The following is a 24,688-nucleotide window of genomic DNA, read 5'->3' on the forward strand; positions in this document are numbered from 1 at the left end:
TAAATTCATGTCCATCGAGTTGGTGACACCATCCAACCATCTCATCCTCTGTCGTCCCCTTCTCCTCCTGCCTTCAATATTTCCCAGCATCAGGGTCTTTTCCAATGAGTTGGCTCCTCACATCAGGTGGCCAAAGTATTGGAGCTTCAGCTGCAGCATCAGTCCTTCCAATGAATATTCATGACTGCCCTAGCAAACTATTAATAACACACTCTCTTTTTTTCTGGTATGGAATACTGGTTTCCCATTATTATAGGTTTCTTTTAAAATGACAAAAATTTTAAAATATTTTATTTATTTATTTGGCTGCACCAGCTCTTAGTTGCAGCATGTGGGATCTAGTTCCCTGACCAGGGATTGAACCCAGGTTCCCTGCATTGGGAGCATGGAGTCTTAGCCACTGGACCACCAGGGAAGTACCTAAAATAACAGCTTTTTAAATGCACCTATTAGGAATTATTTCCATTCTTTTATACAAGACACATGTGCTCAAATTTTCTCATATTACTAATCTCTGGCCCACTATTTCTTCATGAATCTCACATACCTGTCTGAGAACATGCCTTTTTGTTAAAGTCCAAGGTCCTTAAATTTTCCTTGAGAGAGAGTTTATGGTAACAACTTCTCTCAGTTATGTTTTTAAAGGAGGTCAATGTGGAGAAAATATTAAGGAAATAAGAGGGCAGATGGTAGACGTACGTGGTGAGAATTGTGACAGTGGGGTGACATTACTGGAAGGCGGGGCACACTGGGGGATGAAATATTGTCACTTTTTGCGTTTAGGTGGATATGATGCTACCCACACCCTCCCACCCATGCTGGGCTCTCAGCCTCGTTCTATTCTAGTATTACTCATTCTAAGGGTCATGGAAGAGTTTAGAGTTTGGCAATGGCTGCAGCTTTGCAAAAAGCCCAGCGGATTCTTCAAGCAAAGGTGGGAGGTATCGCAGTCACAGCTGAGTGATGACCTGGGTGGGCAGGTGGGTGGCAGGTACCTGGTTGCCCAGGCTGGGGAGGTGCTGGGCTCTGCATTGAGGCCGGGGCGGGTCTAGAAGCCTGGACTGAGTTGGCCCGTCTCAAACCTGTAGGGGAAAGAAAAGAGCTTGTCATGTTACACACACACACACAGACACGCACACACACATATACAGTCAAAGCAGGAAGAAGCTTGGGATTGGTGAGTTGGCATAAGGTACGGTCCTCTGGGTATGAACTGGAGGCAGCTCCCTGACATTCTCGGCTCTTTCAGACATTCTACTCCCCTCCTCAGTGTGTTCTCTCTTTTCAGTACTTAGATCACCCTGAGAAGTCACAGCAGCAGTGTGGGTATTGAAAAGCCCAGGTTCTGTGATGTTGCATGACTTTGCACAAATGACCTGTCCTCTCTGGGCTTCAGTCTCCTCATCTGTCAAATGGGATAACAGTACCTAGCTCACAAGGCTGTGGTGGAGACCCATAATGATACAATACATGCAAAGTGCTCAGAACAGTGCCTGGCATGTAGTAAACACTCAACATCTGGTAGATTTTAAAAATCAATTTAGAATTTATTTTGGTACTTGTGTCAAGCAGATTTCTTTTTTTTTGTCACACCTTGTGACATATGGGATCTTAGTTCCCAAACCAGGGATTGAACCCGTGCCCCTCCTACAGTGGAAGTGTTGAGTCTTAACCCCTGCATGGCTGAGTTAGTCCTGAAAGACTGTTCTTATCTTCATGAGGACTTAGTTTTGCATCCCAGATTTTTCTTTTATAAGCTGTGTGTCTTTGGGCTGGTCACTCACCCTCGCTGAACCTCAGATGCTTCATGCAGGCAATAACTCTACCCACTTGATAACAATGGGCTGATGCTTATTTATAAGAACTTATTTAATTTCACACCCTGTGAGGTAGTGCTTTATGAGCTCCATTTTACAAGCAGGTAAACTGAGGCACAGAGGGGTTAAGGAGCTCACCTAGTGTCTCCTGATTAGTTAGTAGCAGAGCCTGGGTTTGAAGTCAGGTGTTTGACCTCTGGAGTCTGCCTGAAACTTTTACGCGCTACTGCCTCTTGCAGAGCTGCTTGGGGATCAAATGTGGATGATACACATAGCAGCTCCTGGTGCCCAGAAGGTAAGACATTCCCAGAAGAATGCCTTGTCCTCGCTCACCTTGCTGAGCTGGATCCTACCTTTCCTGAATTTAGATCTTTAAAAAAAATGTATAACTTTTATTTCCAGAAATAAAAATGTGTAGGCTTTATAGGAAATTCTCTTTTTTGGGGAAGGCTGCACCCTGTGGCATGTGGGATCCTTGTTCTCCAACCCGGGATGAAACCCGTGTCTCCTGCACTGGAAGCATGGAGTCTTAAACACTGGACCACCAGGGAAATCCTGATTATTTATTTTTCTTTTTATTTTTGCCCATGCTGAGTGGCTGGTAGGATCTTAGTTCCCTGACCAGGGATCAAACTCATGCTCCCTGCAATGGAAAGTGTTGAGTCCTAATCTCTGGACCACCCGGTAAGTCCTGAATTGAAACCGTTTCCACAGGAGAGGCGCTTGAACGCTCAGAACAGAAAGTACCTGGCCACTCCTGCACTCCTGGCTGGGCTAACTAGTCCCCAGGCCTTGCCTCAGGGTCCTGCATTAGCACAGCTTGTTTGCTTGTTCATTTTGGTCTTTGTTCATCCATCCATTGACTCACTCACTCATTCAACAAGTGTTCCCTGAATGTCTACCAATGGCCAGTGAATAAATGGATAAAACACTGTCCTCCCCATTCCTTTTGATTCTCTTCCGCCAGGAAGCCTGTTTGGATTTGCCCATCTCTCTCACCTGCTGGGCTCTGGCTAGGGTCCCCAGCAGCCATGCTGTGGCTCTGGTCCCAGCTGTCTGAGTCTCGGCCAGAGGAGCTCATTCGTGCCTCAGAGGCCCTGCGCACAGGAGGCCCGTAGCTTCCTCGCCCAGGAGCTGAGGTCATGTCAGGGCCTGGAAGGAAAGCATGAATGGAATGTAGAAAGGGGGACTGGAGGAATGGGGGAAAGGACTCTTGTCCCCAGAGTAGAAGACAGAGTCAGCAGAACCCACCTGTCTTCTGACCTGGGCTCCTCCTATCTTCAGTGTCACCTGCAGAGAGAGAGAAAAAACTGACCAGGGGTATGTATTTGATGTTTTTGAAGAGGCATCACTTAAGGAGCTCACAAAAGGGTCTGTCCACCATTCCTAAGAGCTAAAAAAAAAATTAAAAATTTCCTCTCCCAATTTCCCCTCTAATGTAGAGACTGCTTACAACATCACATTATTTCCTTTGCAAATGAGTTGGGATCATCACCTCTGTATTCTTTCTAGAATGTGCTTTGTTCACTTACTTTGATTTTCCCCAGGATTCATCAGGCATGCTCCAACCTCAAGCCCTTCGCAAGCGATATTCCCAAAGATTCTATGGGCACTTTTAACCACCTTGGTCAGTTTCTCTCAAATATCATCTCTTCAGACAGCCCTTCTCTGACCATTCTGCCCAACGTGAAGCTTCTATCCCCTCTACCTGTTTCACTTCTCCTCCAGGCACCTATAACTACCTGATATTTATTGTATTTGCATTTGCTGTTTGTTGAGCATCTGTTTGTCCCATCAAACTTTAATTGCATGAAAGTACAGATTTTATCTGCTTCATTCACTGACTCCCTAGGGTGTAGAACAGAGCCTGGAACTCATTAGGTGTTCAGTAATTGCTTGTTAAAAGAATATTGAAAGTTCATATCATAGGCATAATTCTAAATCTATTATGTGTGAAATATCATTATGTCTTAAAAAATGTACATGCCTTAATTTAAAAATATTTCATTGCTTAAAAAATGCCAAAACAATTGCCATGGTAACATCAAAGACCACTGATCACAAATCATTTTTTGTGTGTGAAAAACTGCAATTACTGTGAAGTGCAATAAAGCAAGGTGCAATAAAATGAGGTATGCCTGTAGCATCTCATTTAATCTTCAAAATAACCCCATGAGTTATTAACCTCATTTCATTGATGAGGAAAGAGTTTCAGAGAAGTTAGATTACTCATCCAAGCTCACACAACTTGTAAGCTGCAAAGCTGGAATTCAAATTCAAGTATTCCTGGGCTCAGATGTTCAAGATGTTGACAGTTATGCTATAGTCTTCGTCTTAGAGGGAGTAATGCTTAACCAGGGAGAAAGATGCTCTAGTGATGGAAACCCAGGGCTACAGGGTATGTTGACAGTTTGGTGAGTCTCTGCAAAGAGCAGAAATTGCTCATGCCTTGCCAGGATAAAAGTATTTGTTGAGTGCCTTTTGAGTGTCAGACATGTTACTGGGTGCCTTGAGAAGCTACGATTGGGCACTTCAATTTTTGCGATCTTCAACTATAACTTTCCTTTCAGAAGTACTGCCTGCACTCAACTCTGGAACTGTCATTCAGACCAGTTTTTATCACTTGGTTAATCAAAAGTACTGCAAGAGCTTTATGTGGTCAGTCTTAGTGGCCTTATTAAATTAAAATATGTTCTATTGAGGTTGCATTTTTTTCTTCTTTTTACTGTTTTGTCACTCTTTTTATTATCATTTTTATAATTAGTAATAATAGATAATAGTGATAATATCCATAGTAGCAGTAATTTTCTTTTTGCTAATTTCCTTTTTATTCATCTTTCACTTTTAATTAGTCCAGTTTCAGATTTGCTGGTGATTGATATAAGAAATACAGGAGAAAATAAGGCCTTTTCAGCAAGCCTCCAATCCCCTGCCCTCCAGACTCCAGTGTGTACTTTGGTGCTGGGAGTCTTTCTCAGTTCCTGATTTTGACTTCCACCTCTGCTGTACCTCTAAATATTCCATCAGGGATGACAACAAAGCCTTTTGGCAGCCTGGCATTGCTGGAGAGTTCCCTGTGCTACTCTCTTGATAAGGGTCCATGGTGAGTTGTGAAAGGGACACAGGAGTTCTAGACCAAAGCCCAGAGGCTGGCTGGCTGTCCACCAGCTGGGTAGAAACACAGACATGATGCCAGGACACCCTTCAGGTAGACCAGTTAGCCAAGATCTGCCCTTGGTCCTGAAAGCAGCAGCTGTATTTTCCTACCTCGAGTTGGAGCCCGGGCAGGGTGCTTGGGCTCAGGAGTAGGCTGCTCAGGGGCAGCGGGCACAGGCTCACTGACTGGCTGCTGGGGCTTGTTCTTCTTTATGGGCATAGGCTGTGGGAGGACCTGTTTGGGGAAGCCCTTGAAGAACCATGCTCCAGAGCGCTTCCACACCTGGAGGAGGAGAGGTAGAAGATGAAGACATGGCAGCTGAGCACTATTGCTCCGGTCTTGATGAACACTAATTTTCCACTTCGCTCCCTGTCCTCAGAGCACCGACACAATAGGCTCCAGGAACCGAATGGGACCCGTCCACTCACCTCTCTCTGCTCGATGCAGATTTTGCAGAGCCACACAGGGTGTGGGCGGTTGTTGGAGGTCTCCACCCCACACTTGGTGCAGACATTCTGGAGACAAAACACAGCCCAGTGCACACTCAAGATATGTCAGGCTCGGAGCTGCTGGTAATCAGAAGTGGCTGGGAAGGGTGGCAATGGAGCCCTATTCTCCCTTGTTCCTCACCTGCCTCCCATGACCAAGGCCAGTTAGAATAAAGTTCTAATTTGAGTCTTGATTTCTGATAACAAGAACTGGAATCATTCCCAAGCCCTCAAAGCAGGGATTCTCCAAGAGTCTCTGTGGGGCCTGAGTTTTCAGCATCCACACCAGGGAGATCATTGACATAATTTTTTAAAGAGCCACTATTTATCTGTTTCTTTATTTCTTCTTTCTTTCCCAAATGAATTGGAGACAAGCTAGACTATGACTACAGGTTCAACTCCTTACAAAGAAGGAAGTTATCTGAGTAAATGCTGTGACTATGTGATGGAACAGTATACTTTTGGCTGAGTTTCCTGCCAGTCAAAACAAATAGGTCACAAAATTCTCACTATCTAGTTGACTACAGAAGACAGGTTTTTTTGGAGTACTCCATTCTAAATGCTAACTGGGACCCCAAGTAGGAGAAGTCAGGTGATATTATGGATCTCTCCAGCTGGATTGTTCCCTTGAATTCCTTTCCTGGGAATCAGACAGACTCAAGGACAGTTGTGTTTCTGTCCTGAAATGGTCACGTGCAGACAACTTGAGCAGAGGGTACAAGGTGGAAAGCATACAAGCCCCAAGAGTGTATGCTTGAGGCTTTCCTGCCAGTTCAGTGGCTAGGACCTCATCTTCCAATGCAGGGGGTGTGGGTTTGATCCCTGGTTGGGAAGCTAAGATCCCACATGTCTCATGGCCAAAAAACCAAAACATAAAACAGAAGCAATATTGTAACAAATTCAATAAAGACTTTAAAAATAGTACATGTCAAAACATGTACTTTTTTTTTCTTAAGGAAAAAAAAAGTGAATGCTTAAGAAGACCAAAGTCTAACTTGGCCTAACTTGGCTAGAGACGGGCTTTCTAAAATGGCTTGTACTATAACCCAGGGTAGAGCATGCTGTGTATGCTTTCCATGTACACATGTATATAGACATAAGCCCAGCATACTTTTTTTTTTTTTTTTGCCATGTGGGATCTTAGTTCCCCAACCAGGGATTGAACCTGCACCCTCCTGTGGTGGAATCATGGAGTCTTAACCACTAGACTACCAGGAAGTCCCCCAGTATCCTCTTTAGGATGACCAATATCTTGCTAAGCCAGAATACCTGTAGGTTCAACCATAGTTCATGTTCTGCCTCATTCTCCCAAGTTCATCCTGTATGGAGCAGAGCTCCAAGGGGACAGAAGGGTCAGCATGACATCTAGGGGAGGAACCATGAACAGGCACAAGAGCATGCTAGAAGGAATCGATCCAAGCTCCATCGCTAAGACCCAAGGCCCCCAAAAGGCTGGACCCCAGGCTTAGGCCCTCTGCATGGGATGGCCAGGGAAGCAGGGAAGGAGAGGGAGATGGTACCTTCTTACAGTCCTCACACACCACACAGGCGGAGCCCAGCATCCCCAGCTGTTCTCCACACAGGATACAGCGGTTCACCCCGTCCCCGGCCACGTTCTTCCTCATGTTCTCTAGGCGGTCCACCAGGCGCCTGGAAGCAGAGTCAGCGTTATATGGACCTTACAGGACCAGGGGCCACCAGCAGCTCCCTCAATATCTGGCTAATGGCCTTAACCTTCTTTGGGGCACATATTCTCGAGTATCTGATGATGACTAATTGGGCCACTCCCCAGAAAAATGGTACATACATTCTGATATATTTCAGAACATCATGGAACCCCTTCCTTGTACCCCAAAGCCTATCTATTCTACTAACTTCAGATTAAGAACTTTAATCTTTTCTCCTGTCACCTCCTCCAGGGACACTGTCTTCTGAACTCCAGATCTTTTTATCTAATTGTCTACACGATGTCTCCACTTGGGTCTCAAACTTGCACTTTCAGCTCAACTCTTCATCTTGGCTGCTCTTCATTCCATCCCCAGTAAATCTGCTCCCATTCTCAGGGAGCAGTAGCGCTACCCACTAACTGGCTCCAATCAGAAACCTTGAGGGTCTTCCTGAGCCCCTACTCTCCTGACATTCAGTGACCCTACCAAGTCCTATTGTGTCTAACTCCACACCACTTCCAGAATCCACCCACTTCTCTGTCTTCACCTCAGCCAAGCCACAGACATCTCTCCTCCAGGTGACTGCAGGAACCTCTCAGTCTCTGTGTCTTCATTCATCCCCTTCTATCGTCTGTTCTCCCCACCACAGCCATGGAGAGATTCCTAAAACATAAATCTGATCGTGGCACCCCCTCTTCCCCCTAAAACCTTCAGCTGGTTCCCATTCCACAAGGTTTCCGTGATCCTGTGTGGTCTGGCCCTAGATAAAACCCTAAACTTCTTCTCCCTCTTAGTTTTACTTCAGTGTTATAGTTCAGTGGTTCTTTAAGTCTGATAACCAGACCATCAGCACCAGTGTCTCCTGGATATTTGTCAGAAATGAAAATTCTTGGGCCCCACTCCAGAATAACCTAATCAGAGAGTCTGGGGGTAGGGCCTGGCAATCTGCTTTAGCAACCCCTCCAGGGGATTCTGGCAAAAGTTTAAGAACCACTGCTCTGGTTACCCTGGTCTTTTTGAGTTCTAGTTTTCCTAACTGCCTCAGTGTTTCTGTACATTTTGTTCTTTGTGCCTGAAACATGCCTTTGCCCATTGCACATCTTTGTGATCTTTCTCTCTCTCACACACACACACACACACAATTTTCCTGTCTAGATTCCCCTTATCCTTCATATTCCATATATATTTCATATTCCAATATCCCCTTCCCTTAGAAAACGTCTCTGACTACCCATTTTATTTACTCTAATTGCAACCCTTCTGCATAACACTTGTCTCATGTATAAGTAATTGTGGGATTGTCTACATTAAGTAATTAGGTAACTGTGAGTCCATCTCTAGACTAAGAACTCCCCTGGGTCAGGGATCTTGTCTTCAGGGCCAGAACAGTGCCTGGTCCACAGTGAGTGTTCACACATGATGGTCAAATGAATGAATGAATGCATGCAGCCCGCCTCCCAAATATGTATTCAGCAAAAGCAAGCTGAATTCAATGTCTAGTGACATATAATAGCATCTTATACTTCATGAATACATAGTGCTTATTATATGCCTGGCATGGCATGAAGTGCTTTGCCATCCAACCCTAGGAGGTACTATTAATAAGCCATTTTGCAGGTAAAGAAAGTGAGGCACTTTCTTTAAAGTTAAATTGCTTGCCCACGGTCACACAGCTAGGAAGTAGCAAAGCTAAAACTGAAACCCATGTATCTTATGTGCTACACTGTGTGTGTGTGCGCGTGTGTGTGTCTGTTAGTCACTCAGTCATGTCTGACTCTTTGCAACCCCATGGACTGTAGCCCACCAGGCTCCTCTGTCTGTGAAATTCTCCAGGCAAGAATGTTGGAGTGGGTTGCCACTCCTTTCTCCAGGGGATCTTCCTGAGCCAGGGACTGAACCCAGGTCTCCTGCACTGTAGGCAGATTCTTGACATTTTGAGCACTAGGGAAGCCCATGTGTTACGCTAACCCTTCTCAAACTTAATGTGCATACCAGTCACACTGGTGTCTTGTTAAAATGCAGATTCCAAGGCATCAGGTCTGGGGTGAGGCCTGAGGTGCTGTGTTTCTACAAAACTCCCAAGTGATTCCACACTATGCTACTGGTCCCAGGACACACTCTGAATAGCACAAGGCTGCACGTGATGACTCTACCTGTGGGGGCATCCTGCTTTGATCTCAAGTGCGTTGTTTTTGACACTTCCTACCAGCCTGAGGGGCTTCCCAGGTGGCGTTAGTGGTAACCCACCTGCCATCCCTGCAGGAGATGTAAGAGACACAAATTCGATCCCTGGGTCGGGAAAATCCCCTGGAGAAGGAAATGGCAACCCACTCCAGTAATCTTGCCTGGAGAATCCCATGGACAGAGGAGCCTGGAGGGCTATAGTCTATGGGGTCGCAAAGAGTCGGGCATGACTGAAGCGACTTAGTATGCACACAGCAGCCTGAAGTCATCTGCTTTTTCCCTCAAACAAAACCTTACTGTTTCTGTTCCAGCCACCGCCAGTGGACTCAGATGAAGTTGGATCCTGCCCACCCCTCCACGTGCTGGCTCTCAGCTGTGGACACCAGAAGCATGAGAACCCCTGGGATGGCACTTAGGCATCACAGGGTCCAGGAGGTCCCTGGCCAGCCCTGCTGGCAGCCACCTGATGCCAACTCTCCCCACGGCCATCTCTCCTCGGTCCCGCCATCCACTCAAAGCACTCTAGTCGCTGTCTTATAAATAGCAGCTTCTCTTTTTGTGTTCCATTCAACAGGGGAGCCCACGGAGGAGCCAAAAGCAGCTTGTGGGCGCTAGAGCCCGCTGTGACCCTGATCTGACAGGGCTGTTTAGGGAGGCAGCATGTGAAAAAGCAAAGGCAGCACACGCTCCTCCTCCTCCTCTGCCCTGGCCCTCCCCACATTTTCCCTACAAATGGCTTTTATAGGACGACGCAATGATGCGAGGTAACCAGATCCAGGGGCTCCCGGTGCTCAGTCTCAGTACACCAGCAGCCAGTGTCTACTGAGCACTTACAGTGTGCCAGGCACAGAGGTGGGTACTCCACGTGGATTTCCTCAACAAGTCCTTCCAGCAGCACTGCAAGCGGAAGACTATTCTTTTCCTCATTTTCCAAATGAGAAAAGTGAAGCGCAGAGAGGTGATGTGAGGTACTCAGGTCACACAGCTGGGAGGTGGGTAGGGAAAGCCTGAACTCAGATCCAGGCAGTCTGGCAGTCTGGTTTTTGAGTCCCTGTTCTTTTTTTCCCCTACATTTAAGTAAATAAAAAATCTTAGTTCCCTGACCAGGCATGGGCCTGTGCATCCCTGCAGTGGAATCATAGCGTCTTAACCTCTGGACCACTAGGGAAGTCCTTCAAGTCCCTGTTCTTATTCAGACCTCGCAGCTGCTACTGCCAAGCAGAGCCACGGGGGCCTTCTTGAACAGTCCAGTCTCCCCCTGCTCTGTTCCGTTGCCTTTCTCACACCAGTGGGGCCTCGATCACTGGTAGGTACCAAGTTGCACACATGATTCTATCTTTTTTGCCTCTGACTTCTCAGAAGTTGGGATAAGACACCAACAACTGAGCTGCCATCTTGTTCCCCTAAAAAGTCCCCAATGTCGGATGGAGAAATCGGGATGTTGGCCTTGAGTTTTGCCTCTCTGGGATGCAATTTCCTCATCTGTAAAGGAGGTGTTGGGCTAAGTTGGTCATTGTCAAATTGTGCTTTATGGCACCCCAGAGGCTCCTCAGAGACCATCTTGGGGCCACTCACTGGAGTGCTATAGCGAGAGTAATGCTGAGAGCTATTTCATTCAGAGTATATCTGTGTGTATCTCTTCCATTTGTTTGAGCTTTCGAATTAGATTTCCTTCAGAAAGTTGGTTCCGCTATTTAAAGAAACAGTTTGAAGTTGTCTGGAGCAGACAAATTTGAAGATGCTTTTCAATGCCATACAATTACAAAATGTTATGAGACAATGAGGTAAGCTAATGGAGGCAGGGGATGGTAATTGCACAGTGTCATATATATATCTTTCTTTTTTTTTTGGACACACATTTGTTCTCACATTTTTTTCCCTTCATCCACAGCCAGATGAAGTGATTCATCTAGCCAGAAAGTAGTTACATTTTGTTCTTCTCACGCTATCAGTGGTGGTGATGGTGGTGAAGGGGGCAGTCTCAAAGTACAGAAAGCACTAAGCCTGGGCTAGAATCTAGTTCTCTGAGCCAGTGAACCATCTTTGCTTTCCATGAAATCCCCTCGTGGCCTCCTGCCTCAAGTCAAGCTTTGCCAACCCAGCTCAGGAAGAGCGCATGGGCTAGACAGCCCAATTCTAAACTGCAGCACGCTTTACTCAGGAAACCTAGAAGGCTCACCTGTTGCCACTTGCAAACCCACACTCTTGCATCCCTCTCAAGATGCTTGCTCCTTCCATCATTCAGTCCTCAACTCCAAAAGGCCCCATTAACAGGCATTGTACTGGGAGTGTCTCATTAGCTTCTATCAGTGGCAGCAAATGGCATGGAAAAACAGATGGAAGCTCATTATCCAGATCTCTCCGCATAGCGACCCCTTGTTACTCATGAATTCAGTACAGACCAATGAAGAGAGAGGGTAGTGGAGTAGGGCTGGGCAGACCTTCCTTCTCTGCTCAAAGACAGGGATGAGCAGGGTGGCAGGTGCGGGGGTGTTTCCCGTAGCCTGACCATTCGGACAACCTCTCTGCAGCCCCAGATGCTAGGGCGCAACAGGGAGGGCCTGAATAGCCAAGAAGCATACATTTGGAAATAAAACTTTGCAGGGAACTAAGTCCAAATGATGTCATGAAGACCATGAGTCATAGATGGGTCTTTATCCTGGTGATCAAACATTTCAGTTTCTTCACCCCATAAGGAATGTTTCTTGTTACCAGGCTTGGCAGGAAAGTCCTATATGCACTATGAAGGATGCCTGTAACCCTCAATGCATGTTAATGACCCAGAAAAATTAAAAAAAAAAAAAAAAACGCCTGGGGCCCCAGCTCTAAAACTTCTCAGTTATGGATTTGATTACACCCGGAAACCAGTATTTCAGCCTGCGGTCCTGTTGAGAGCCACTGCATGGGGGTATGTTCTGCAAATGGATGGTCCATCTAGATTACCCTAGAAGAGTGTTCAACATTCAGATTCTGTGGGACTGGGATGGGTTCCAAGTGTCTGTAGTTTGGAGTAGCTCCCTATGGGATCCTGGTGCTGGTGAATTTTTGGCCACATTTTGAGAAATGCTTCAGTAGGGAAGGAAGCAGTGGGACAAACCACATGAGAAAATGCTCTCCGCATTATGTTAAGTGGAGGAAAATCCCCCAAGTCTGTGCAGAACTGTGATCGTGATATAAGGCTGGGTTTGGAATATGCTCATCTGAATACATTTGCCTAGTGTGCACCAGGGGGAAAAAAAAGTATAAAAGAAACACACTGAAATATTCACAATGAATATTTCCAGGCGGTGGGATTATGAGTACCTTTTCCCCCTTCTTTTATACCTGTGCTACCCTCTTCCCTTAAGCACCCAGTTAGCTGGACTCCTCTATACTTTCTTAACTTTCTGTGATAAACATGAGCTACTTTATGTTACACGATAAAATTAGCATTTTTGGAGATAGATAACATGTAAGCCAACGGTTAAAAGCCATGGCCTTAAATCCTACCCCTTATCCAGTCAATGACCTAGAAAAAGCTTTGTGCTCTGCGTGCTTTCACCCCAAACAATAATGTGAGCAGTTAGATGAGACGCACCTCAAGCTTCCTCCCCTGGGCAACATTCAGGGATTCTCAGATGCTGAGGCTGAAGCATCAAGATTTCTCCTTGTGTTTTGAAACTGAAGGACTTTCACTGACAGAGAGAAGACCCATCCGCATTGGCAGGCTAGCTTTGTTTGCCTGTCTAATGTCTCCACATTAAGCGCCCAATTAGCTGGACACTGTACGTGGCTGTCACTCTGTAGTTGTGTCTTTACATGCCTGATTAACTTTATGATTCCTACTCGTACCTCAGATCCAGGAAACCCGTCCATCACCAGGCTGGGTGCTTAAGGGGAGCTGATGGTGATTCAGTGAAGTTGGGTGGGCATCTCCCGTTTCCCAGGATGTTTCCGGAGGCACCAGAAAGGTTAATGGTCTCCTCCTCTGGGCACCAACAGACAACCCCTGGAGGTGGTGGGAAGTGGATTCCCGAGGTGCTCTGACCTTGCTGTCCAAATAGACGCAAATGGGCTATTCATTCATGTGACGAATATTTATGGAGAAACTACTATGTGACAGTAGACAGCGAGGACACAACGGGGAGCAAAACAGATGAGGCGCCTGCCGTCGCGGAGCTGGCATTCTAGTGAGAGACTCGGACATTTTTTAAATGATCACATTGATCATCATAATTAGGCTCAGAGTATATTCTGCAGAACAAGCACGGGCAACTGTGAGAACTCAGAGGGAGGGACATTAAGTAGGATGGGGCCTCAGAGAAAGTGACCACTGAAATGAGACCTGAGGATAAAGAGGAGCTGGACCAGTAAAGAGGGTGAGGAAAAGCACTGGAAGAAGAAGGAACAGCAAGTGCAAGGGAGTTGAGAGTTGCTTAACAGCCCTCGGGCAGGACGGCAGAAGATGAGGCTGGAGAGGTGGGCAGGGGCCATTCCCTCAAAGTCTTGAGTCTAACAGTGATGGGAAAGCATGAAAGGGATTTAGGTAGAGGAAACCCAACTTCCCCCATTTTGAGACAATGTATGGACATATGATGGAGCCCCTGCAGTCTTGGAACAGTGAGTTTCAAATGCCAAAGTGGTTCTAGGTGGAATGAGGCAGGCAGGTCACCAGACTTTGTCTACACATGGGAGTGGACCAGGTCTCTTGAAACTATAAGATTGTCCCCAGTGGCTCTAATTCAGTGGTGAAAGGGTACACTAGTGGGAAGCCCATGAGATGCCACTGCCTGCTAGCTGGCTTCAGGAGTCCCTCTGTGCTAGCTTCTTAGTGCTGCTGTCACAAACTACAGCTTAGTGGCTTATGACAGCATAAGGGTCCTAGAGATTACGTACCTGACACAGGTTTCACTTACTCAAGGTACTGGCAGGCAGGGCTGTGTTCTTCCTGGAAGCTCTAGAACACCTGTTCCTTGCCTTTTCTAATTTCTAGAGGCTGCCCACATTCCTTGGCTTGTGGCCTCTCCCTCCATCTTCAGCCAGCAGGGTAGCATTTGCCAAGCTTGCTGTTACCCTCCCACCTCTATCTTATAAGGACCCATGTGATTATATTGGCTATTCCAGGGTAATCTCTGTACCTCCAGATTCTTAATCATACCTGCAAAGTCTCTTTGGCCATGAGAGGTAACAGTCACAGGTTCCAGGGGTTAGGATGTGAACATCTTTGCAGGGTAGCATTATTCTACCCACTACACCTATATTCCTGCCCCATCTGGCATGCAAGTTCTGTTTCCACCTGGTTCAGGTCAAAATCAGATTCAGGTTCTCTTCTCTGGAGCAGGGTTTGGGCAGTTCCTCCCTGCCTGGCTGTGGATGTCAGACAAATCAAGTTTTTGGACTCTGTGAGTTTCTGATCACCTTCTCTGGGTACTCAACTCCAGGAAAACATAGACTCCGCACATGAACACACGCGCGCGCACACACACACACACACACACACACACACACACACACACACACACTCTCTCTCTCTCTCTCTTTCAGAATTAAGAAATGTGAGGCACTTATGATGCAGGAGTTGGGATGTCCATTCTGCAGTGACCTTGCTTGGGTGCAAGTGGACTTTGGGCTTTGGACTTTGCGATTTCCTGGCTCTGAGACTTTAAGAAAGTTATATAACCTTTCTGAGCTTCTGTTTTCCATCTGTAAATTTAATGAAAACAAAGTGCTTGCCTCCTGGAATTGTTGCAAAGATAAAACGAGAGTGTTTGTAAAATGCCCGGAACACAGTAACTACTCAGTTGTGGCTGCTGCTAATTATTTCTTCTGGAAATTTGTGGCTTTAATAGCTCCCTATGCTCACATTTTTTTTCTTTGTAACCAGGGTGCTAAAATCTGCACATGAAATCCATCTTTCTAAAGCTTTTAAAGGGGCTGCCGTGACTAGAAACTGACAGAACTCATGTGCCCATCTCTAATCACACACACAGATGGAACATACAACCACACAGGAGCATGGGTGTGATTGTCACCTCCATACAGAGCATGCTTGCACACACACACAGCTGTACACACTCTGCTTTTGCAAGAAGCCTAGCCCTAGTTGGCTGCCTTCTGCCGACAAGGATACCAGCCAACTGCAGATCTGACAGTGCTTGTTCGCTGAGCTCAGGCTCCCTTCAAAAAATCCAAATTGGCCCCAGAAATGTTCAGGCAACTGCTTTAGAGCTTTCAAACCAGCAGTGCTGCAACATCTTGATGAATGTTGAAGAGAAGCCTAACAGATGTACAGCTGCTCCAGAAAGTAGGTTTGAAGGGGTGAGCTGCAGAGCTGAGAACACCCTGCCTGTGAAGGTGTGCTGGCTTTACATGCTGGTCCCTGAACCGGTGGGGAGAATGGCGAAAAGCTGGGCCTCCATCACTGATGGTGCGGAGACAGACAGCTGCCTTTAGAGCCTCGATGGAGCGTGACGGCACGACGGTTCGGAAGACGCAGGGGAGCGAGAGAGTGCGTCATGTTGTCTCTCTCCCTCACGTACACGCGCCATTAATTCCAGGGGCATGCTGCTTTCCCCATCACCCCATTGCCAAGTGGGGAGATGCTACCACTAGGTTTATTAGACTTGGCATTTCCTGAAGTCTAGACTGGGTCATCTAGACTGTGAACATGGCTGCTCTGAAGGGGGCTGGTCTGAGACTCCAACGCCAAGGTCTCTCGGGAACCTGTCCTTAAATGACTAAGTCCCTCCATCATGAAGCCATGCTGCTGGCATGCAGGGTGTGCGCAGTTCAGACTCATTAATTTCTACTGCTGTTTATTACCGTCACTAGCTGGGGAGCTGTTGATCCTACTCTCTCTCCTTGATGGATTGGTCAGTGGGATTCCTGTCTGGACCCCAGCACTTTGGGGTCAGGGTTGGAGCCACTAGAGAAAGCCCGAGGGCTCCGCGGGGCTAATGTAGTCAGCCAGGCAAGGAAGTGGGTCATTTAAACCCAATAATAGCACCAGTTATCCGGTGCTGTGCTAAGCATTCCTTGCGCATTGTTTTCCTTAAGCCATACAACCTGTGGGGTCAGATCTATTATTCACTCCCATTTTATGGGGGGCTGGGGGGGCGGGGAACGAGGCACACAGACAGGAAGTCACTTACCAAGGGCACACAGCCAGCAAGTGCCCGAGATGGGACTGGAGGCTGGGTCTAGCTACTCGGACACTGTTACCCGCTTTGGAAGAATGAAGCCTTTGTTTCTTTTCAGTGCTTACAGTTGGGGCCCCTTCTAACTCCTGCACCTGCCCTTTCTTGTCATGGAAAGTAGGGTTGAGAGAATATGATGCTGAGGCCCACAAGGGACAGTGGAGAAGGGTGAACTGCCCCACTGTAGGAAGAAGTGTGTGACACTGAATCTTTTAACCTGAGTGAATATATGAGACACCCTGTAAATTATTGACTTCCCTGAAGCTCTGAAGTCATTTGTCAATTGCCTTTCCTACCTGCACCTCTGAAAGGCAATAAGATAATGTGGAAAGACAGATTCAAGTTCAGAGTTTGGTTTGGCCATGAAAAGACTGTGGACCCCTGGGCAAGTGCCTTAACCTCTCTGGACTTCGGTAATCTCATCTGTGAAGTAAAGACAGTAGTCTCTCACTCTGAGAGGACATAGTAGGGATCAAAGGTAATGCAACATATTTGAAAGTTCCTAATAGAATGCTTGGCTATAAATGATTATCCCTCTATCAGTCAGTTCAGTTCAGTCACTTAGTCGTGTCCAACTCTTTGCAATGCTATGGACTGCAGTACGCCAGGCCTCCCTGTCCATCACCAACTCCCAGAGCTTGCTCAAACTCATGGCCATCGAGTCGGTGATGCCATTCAACCATCTCATCCTCTGTCGCCCCCTTCTCCTCCTGCCTTCAATCTTTCCCAGAATCAGGGTCTTTTCCAATGAGTCAGTTCTTTGCATCATGTGGCCAAAGTATTGGAGCTTCAGCTTCAGCATCAGTCCTTCCAATGAACATTCAGGACTGATTTTCTTTAGGATGGACTGGTTTGATCTCCTTGAAGTCCAAGGGACTCTCAAGAGTCTTCTCCAACACCACAGTTCAAAAGCATCAATTCTTGGGCACTCAGTTTTCTTTATGGTCCAACTCTCACATCCATACATGACTACTGGAAAAACCATAGCTTAAATCTCTCTATAGAATAGCAGAATAGGCATCTAACTCTGAAGCCAGCCAGTCTGGGTTTGCAATCCCAGTTGTATTGCTTATTAGCTGCGCAACCCTGGGAAGTTGCTTAACCTCTCTGTGCCTCAGTTGCCTCATCTGTAAAATGGGAATGATAATAATATGGCTTAATGCATAAAGCTGTTGAGAGGGTTACATAGATGAATCTGAATAAAGCTTTGAGTACACTGCCAACACATGGTGCTTTGTAAGGGTGAACTATTATTATTTCCCTAGAAGTTGAGTTACAGTTGCAGGAAAATTCTCATTTGTTTCTTCTTTCTTTTTTGAGTCACTCAGCAAGAAGGCTAGAGCAGTGATTCTCAACGCGACATGATTTTGCCCCTCAGGGGGGCATCTGGCGATGTCGGGAGACATTTTGGATTATCACAACTTGGTAACAGTCCCAGTTACCACAGGCATCCAGTTGGAAGGAGCCAGAAGGAGCTGCTAAAAAATTCAGGGCACAGAACCACACCCACCAGAAAGAATTATCTGTCTCCAGATGTAAATAGTGCCAAGGTTCAAGAACCTTGGGCTAGATGGATTTGGAGATGGACATAGTCCAACTCCAACTCCCCATTTTATAGATGAAGTCTGATAAATCTCAAAGTTAAAATCATTCAATGAGAGACTTAGTCAGTTGGGTTTAGAATTATCCAACATGCATTCATTTGCTCTCTTCTTCTTATGCCAGGCACTGGACTGCTTAACGAATTAGGAAGACATCTGTGTTCACTGGGGGCTTCCCATATAGCTCAGCTGGTAAAGAATCTGCCTGCAATGCAGGAGACCCCGGTTCAACCCACTCCAGTATTCTTGGGCTTCCCTGGTGGCTCAGCTGGTAAAGGATCCGCCTGCAGTGGGGGAGACCCGGGATCGATCCCTGGGTTGGGAAGATCCCCTGGAGAAGGGAACAGCTATCCACTCCAGTATTCTTGGGCTTCCCTGGTGGCTCAGCTGGTAAAGAATTCGCCTGCAATGGGGGAGACCTGGGATTGATCCCTGGGTTGGGAAGATCCCCTGGAGAAGGGAACAGCTATCCACTCCAGTATTCTTGGGCTTCCCTGGTGGCTCAGCTGGTAAAGAATTCGCCTGCAATGGGGGAGACCTGGGATTGATCCCTGGGTTGGGAAGACCCCCTAGAGAAGGGAACAGCTATCCACTCCAGTATTCTTGGGCTTTCCTGGTGGCTCAGCTGGTAAAGAATCCGCCTGCAATGGGGGAGACCTGGGATTGATCCCTGGGTTGGGAAGATCCCCTGGAGAAGGGAACAGCTATCTACTTCAGTACTGTATAGTCCATGGGGTCGCAAATAGTCAGACATGACTGAGCAACATTCATTCATTCACTCACTGTTTTCATCTTGTGCAAACAGATTCCATATATTATTAAGGATGCATGGACATAAGAAAGTGTTGATCTGATCCCTTGAAAAACTGAGGTACTATTCAGTTTCTCAACGTTTGGGGGTTCAGAATCCCCCCAAACCTGATGACATCTATGAATAGTTCTTCTTAAAAATGAACACATACACACAGATAACTATGTTTATAACATCAGGATGCCCCAGAACCCCTGAGTTCTAGCCACAGAATGTCTAGGACTCCAAGTTAAAAAAAAAAAAAAAGGTAGCAGGGAGGAGAAGATGACCTGGTTTGCTGTCAGCTTGTCAAGCCATAGGAAAGATGCCTAGCTAATTAGATGCAGCAATTCCAAGCATTATTACTCACTTCTCCCTCTGTCCACACTTTGAGAAAAATTCTGGGCTAAGACTATAGGGGATGGTGGAACTGAGATGGGGAGGTGACAGAAATCCAACAGATTTTGTCAACAACAGGTCTCCTGGTGTCTCTTTGACTTCCTCCTCCATCACAGTGTTTGGACACCAAGGTTAATGACAAATCCTAATTACTTCTTCGGATCCATCTGTTGAGGGACATCAACCTCGAAAGGAAACCACCAGGCTGCCTGTCCCCTTGCAGACAGAATATGTGAGCAAATGCCTTTGAGAGGCTCTGAAAGAAAGAAATATGATAAAGACATGGAGGAACCTACCAGGGAAACAAAACAAAAACAAACCCTGCACACACAAGTTTCCCCAGGCAAATGTTTAATTCCAGATTTAATATGCTTTAAAAGTCCTATGGGCACCCTCTGGGTGTCTGTTCAGTTCACAAAGGACCTTGGCACTCTCTTGAGAAGCTCAGCATCCTTGTTTGTATAGCCTGGCACCTCTGGTCACGGCTGATTGGATGAGAGGCAGGCACTCAGGATGACCTGGACCAATCAGTTTCTTTCTTGGGAATTTGGAATTAGGGCTAAGAAGAAGTATAACAACTGAAGAGGTATAGTATGTGACTATATTTTCTAAGATGTGGATGAGAAGCAGAACTTTCGTGAGTCTAGGCTGTGTCCCTGTCCTTGGATCCCTTGAGATACCTCTGAAACCTTGTATTCAATTCCCCTTTTTGCCTAATGGAGTAGAATCTCCAAAGAAAACTCCCATTTACAGCTTCCTCCCCTGGATGTGTCTTAAGTCATTCTTCCAGGAAGAGGTGGATCTCTTACTCCTCTCCAGTAGAACCCAGTGGAGTGATGCTCTACCAGTCCCAGACCTAGCTGTTAAGAATCCCGATGACTTCCATCTTTGCTTTCTTTGCCAGGTAAAGGAACTCAGGTCAGACAACTGAATAAGGAAAGATTTCTTGGAAATAGAGGGGCCATGCAGAGCACACTGTGTGAAAGGACTGGAGCTTTCCTGGCCCTTCCAGTCCAACCCAGTCACTCACTGAATGCAGTTGAATGAGTGACCCCTTGCCCATGCTACACAGAGCAGAAAATCAATCTGTCAGAGTCCTGCCTAAATTCTTAACCCACAGAATCATGAAAAATAGTAAATTGTGGTTGTTGGCAGTCAGTAAGTGTCGGGTGGTGTGTGATGCAGTCACAGATAACTCAAACAGTCTAGCTGGAATTAATTTCCTTTCTTGCAAGCCAAATGTCCCAACTAATATAGAAAGTTTACAGCAGTCAGGGCATGCAAAATAAATTCTGAGATCCCACGTAGCCTTGAATAAGGAATGTGGGGCAAAATGAGGCTCTTTAATGGATTTCCCTTCTGGGTGTCATCCTTCCCTCCAGGAATGCTGAAGACAGCAGAGCTTGACTGCGGGCTGAGTAGTGAGTGAAGGTTTAGACATCCTCTTGGTCAAAAGCAAAGAGGCTCCAAGGCGAGAACCAGCTCTAGCCAGCTGCATCTCCTGGGACTCCCTGGGGCATCTAATTCTAGCTAAACCACCCCAGGGAGGCAGCGCCTCCTGGGACACCCGGGGCTGATTCTCACTTGGAATTCTCCACGGCCTTAGGACCATGGAGACAAGCTCTGACAGCTTTGGAGGTAGAAACAGGTTAGTAAGATCACTGGGAAGGAATTACTGGACCAGTATAGAAGGGATTCTAGCTTCTAACTCCCCCAAAAGTGAGTGAAGTTGGTCAGTCATGTCCAACTCTTTTTGACCCCATGGACTGTAGCCTACCAGGCTCCTCCATCCGTGGAATTTTCCAGGCACGAGTACTGGAGTGGGTTGCCATTTCCTTCTCCAATGTCCCCTCCAAACCCAAGCTTTAAACGTTCCCATATTCTGTAGAGTCTAACAATTTGAGGCCAGGCCTTCAGGAAAGACACCTAATAGTTAGGAGCGTAATTCTGAGAGTCAGTCAGAGAGGGACATGTCTCTTAGCTCTGTGTGACCTTGGACAAGTGACCTAGATTTTCTAAGCCTCAGTTTCCACAGCTGCAAAATGAGAATAATAATAGAAACTACTTGATCCGGCTGAGAGGAGCAGTTAATGAGTTAAGCCTATATGAAGTTTTTAGATTCAGTGTTTGGCACACAGTAAATACTCAGCCTATAAATGGTACCCATTATAATGATTGCTTATTATGTAAACAATGACTTTGCATGTCTCTCAGATGACTGTTAGGTAACAGAAAAGGAAGTTCAGCATCACAGAGCTGGTGTCTGGGCCCAGAAGGGGACACAGTTATAGCCACAGGTTTAATAGAAAGAGCTCATTTGCTGAGAGGGGCAGCCAATAACATGGTACAGGGTCCTCCACCAGACAATCCCAAATACTTCACGGTTGGACCAGGAAGGATTCTGAGACCCAGGCTGACCTGCCTTACTGGATGGGTGGGGAACTGAAGCCCCCAAGGCTCATTAACTGAGCCTCAGGTTCTGGAGGGGGAGCCCCGATGGCACCTCGTGTTTAGCCTCACTCTGCGTCTGATGTGTCGCTCTCCTTTCATCTGACTCCACTCTGATCCCCTCCCAGGGATGCGTGGGTTGAACAGGAATGAGGGCAGGTTCGAGCTCATAAGACACAAATAGCATGGTTTGCCTCTGGCGATGCTACCAGCAAGGGCTGGCAGCTGGAAGGGCGCGGGGAAACAGCAGCAGCCAGAATCCTCCAGGACTGTCCTGCCCCCTGGCAGGATGAGAAAATGTAGTGTCTCAGCAAGGGGACACTCTGTCACCATGGGCTTGGCCCCTGCTTCACTGGAAGGCTCTCAGGTCTCCTTCAGGGGAAGGCAGGGGCTTGCCAAACCACAGTCTCGGGCATAATTCTAGAACGGAGGCCTTGGTTGGTGTAAAGAAACGCATTTCCTCAGCAAATGCGTTGTTAAATGATCATCACCATTAACTGAGCATGTGCTCTGTGCCAGGCACCATGAAATATTTTGTATGTGAATTAAACACTCCCAGAGAAGTGTGTGCTAAGTTATCCCTGTTCTTATTGTCCTTCAGTCGCTAAGTTGTGTCTGACTCTTTGCGACCCCCTGGAATGCGGCACATCAAACTTCCCTGTCCTTCGCTATGTCCTGGAGTTTGCTCAAACTCATGTTCATTCAGTTGATGATGCCATCCGACCATCTCACCCTCTGTCACCCTCTTCTCCTCCTGCCTTCAATCTTTCCCGGCATCAGGGTCTGCAGAGGTTCAAATCAAAGGCACCTATTTCCTGTGTGTTCAGAACATCATTTTCCATCCAGGAATAAAAGGATCTGCAGAGCTTTCCCATTTTGCAGATGAAGAAATTGAGGAAGGAGGAGCTCAAGTGGCTTGCGTAAGGTCACACAGGGGATATGAAATAGGGCTGGAATTTAAACCCAGGTCTCTCTGACTCTGGGGCCTCAGGGGTTAACTGCTGTGCTCTTCCACCAGGTCACCAGATCAGGCAATGTAGGAGGACATGGGGGTAAGGCAGGGAGCCCATCTACCCTGATCTTGAATGTTCAAGCTAGAATCCATTTAATTCACAGAGATCCCCTTAATTCACACCCAAAGACAGCCCAGTTAACAGGGATAGATTCTGATATAAATCTAAACCAGCCAGTCGTAGTGTCTTCTCTGGAAATTTGGACCCTGGACTACAAAATTCCAAGCTCTCCAGCCTCATGGCCACAGGAGATGCAGAAAGAAACGGACTTGGGTGGATGGGAGGAGCACTCACTCATCCAACAAATACTTTACTGCACACCTACTGTGTACTAGGTCTGGGGAGTCCATGGTGAACAAAAGAGGCAACAATGTCTACACTCAGGAATCTTATCATCTGATAGGGAGAGACACACAACAGTCAAACTCAATGTAAAATACAAAGTGTGTTAGCTGGTGGGAAAGTGCTATGTAGGAAAAAGGTTGGAAGTTCTTGCCTCCAAGCGAGAATTTAACATCCATATCCTTCTGCAAGGATATCCTTTCTGCAAGGCTGAGGCCCCTTGTTGGTTGAAGTGAACACACACTCAAGCTCACACCCACACACTCACAAGACCTCCAGCCTGGACAACTCCTCATTCCTGATATATCTTTTTAAAAGCAAAAGAAAAACTCAGCCCTGTAAGCAAGCCCCTCAAGACCTCTCCCCATTAGCAGCCTACTCAGGAAGCTGATGGAGGGTTGAACACCAGCTGACTCTGCCTGGCACAGGTTATCTGCCATTTGCCAACATCACCTCTGATGGCCCCAGCCCACCCTGAACAAAATGATCTGTAGAGGGTCAAATCAAAGGCGCCCACTTCCTGTGTGTTCAGAACATCATTTTCCACCCAGGAATCTTGTTAACCCCCTGCTGAGTGGATGGGCGGGGAGATGAAAGGACACCCCAGTGCCCAACTAGTTGCAAGCAGTCAGCAAAGGCTGCTCCCCACTCTGCCCCAGGGAAGAAAGGTCTGGGAAGGAGGTGACATCTAAGTGACCCCTCCCATTTCCCATCTGAGGTTCAGTCTTGGAGGACTGCTTGGTGGCCTCCCTGAGTCCTGGCAGTGGAAACTTTTACCCATGCCATGAACCGCAACCCCCAACCCCCAACACACACATACTCACTCTTCTCTTCTCCCAGGCTCGCTTCCCCTCTCACTTCCCCATCCACCCCTCCCAAGCCCACCTGCTAGCCTTCCCTCTCTCTCTAACACTGCCCTGGCTCACTGATGCTGTCACTCCCTGACACACACACGCCACACATCCTTCTTCCGTCCCTTATGTGTTTTTGTTACCTCTGCCCTCCAAACCCCACTTTCCTCCCCCTCCTACCATTCGTTAAATGCAAAGTATGCCCAGGCCACTTGATGCAAAGAACCAACTCATTGGAAAAGACCCTGATGCTGGGAAAGATTGAAGGTGGGAAAAGAAGGGGATGACAGAGCATGAGATGGTTGGATGGCATCACCGATGCGATGGACATGAGTTTGAGTAAACTCCGGGAGTTGGTGATGGACAGGGAGGCCTGGCATGCTGCAGTCCATGGGGTCGCAAAGAGTTGGACACCACTGAGCGACTGAACTGAATGCCCAGGCCTGGGCCAGGAAAGATACAAGTATCACTTCACTCCTTATGACTGTCCTATGGGACGATGACTTTTATTTCCCCCATTTTAGAGAGAGCAAACCGAGGCTCAGGGGGTGAAGCAACATGCATGGGAGCTGCAGCTGGTAAGCGGGGAGTGGGGATGGAACCCTGAGTTCTTGGCATCCAGACCCACCAGCTTAATCTCTGCAGCCTTACTCTCACGCTGGCTCCCCTTTAGGAAGGATTTCTCCCGTTCTCTCATATAGTTCATTTCAGGCGTGTGCTCTCTTTCCCGGACTTTGTCTTTGACATAGACTTGCT

At 47.0% G+C, this 24,688-nt stretch overlaps 1 protein-coding gene across 1 annotated transcript in view; it reads right to left on the reverse strand.

Moving 5' to 3' along the window:
* The window catches only part of RPH3A (rabphilin 3A), a 62,074-nt gene that overhangs the window by 22,028 nt on the left and 15,358 nt on the right, over window positions 1-24,688 (reverse strand). The window contains exons 4-9 of the mRNA XM_052654804.1: window positions 6,983-7,112; window positions 5,403-5,489; window positions 5,085-5,256; window positions 3,069-3,107; window positions 2,817-2,969; window positions 996-1,082 (exon numbers count right to left, since the gene is read on the reverse strand). Coding sequence (XP_052510764.1) covers window positions 996-1,082; window positions 2,817-2,969; window positions 3,069-3,107; window positions 5,085-5,256; window positions 5,403-5,489; window positions 6,983-7,112 — 668 coding nt within the window. The remainder of the gene's footprint in view (window positions 1-995; window positions 1,083-2,816; window positions 2,970-3,068; window positions 3,108-5,084; window positions 5,257-5,402; window positions 5,490-6,982; window positions 7,113-24,688) is intronic.

The sequence above is a fragment of the Budorcas taxicolor genome, chromosome 17, assembly GCF_023091745.1.
Source record: "Budorcas taxicolor isolate Tak-1 chromosome 17, Takin1.1, whole genome shotgun sequence".
In the NCBI taxonomy this organism is placed as follows: domain Eukaryota; kingdom Metazoa; phylum Chordata; class Mammalia; order Artiodactyla; family Bovidae; genus Budorcas; species Budorcas taxicolor.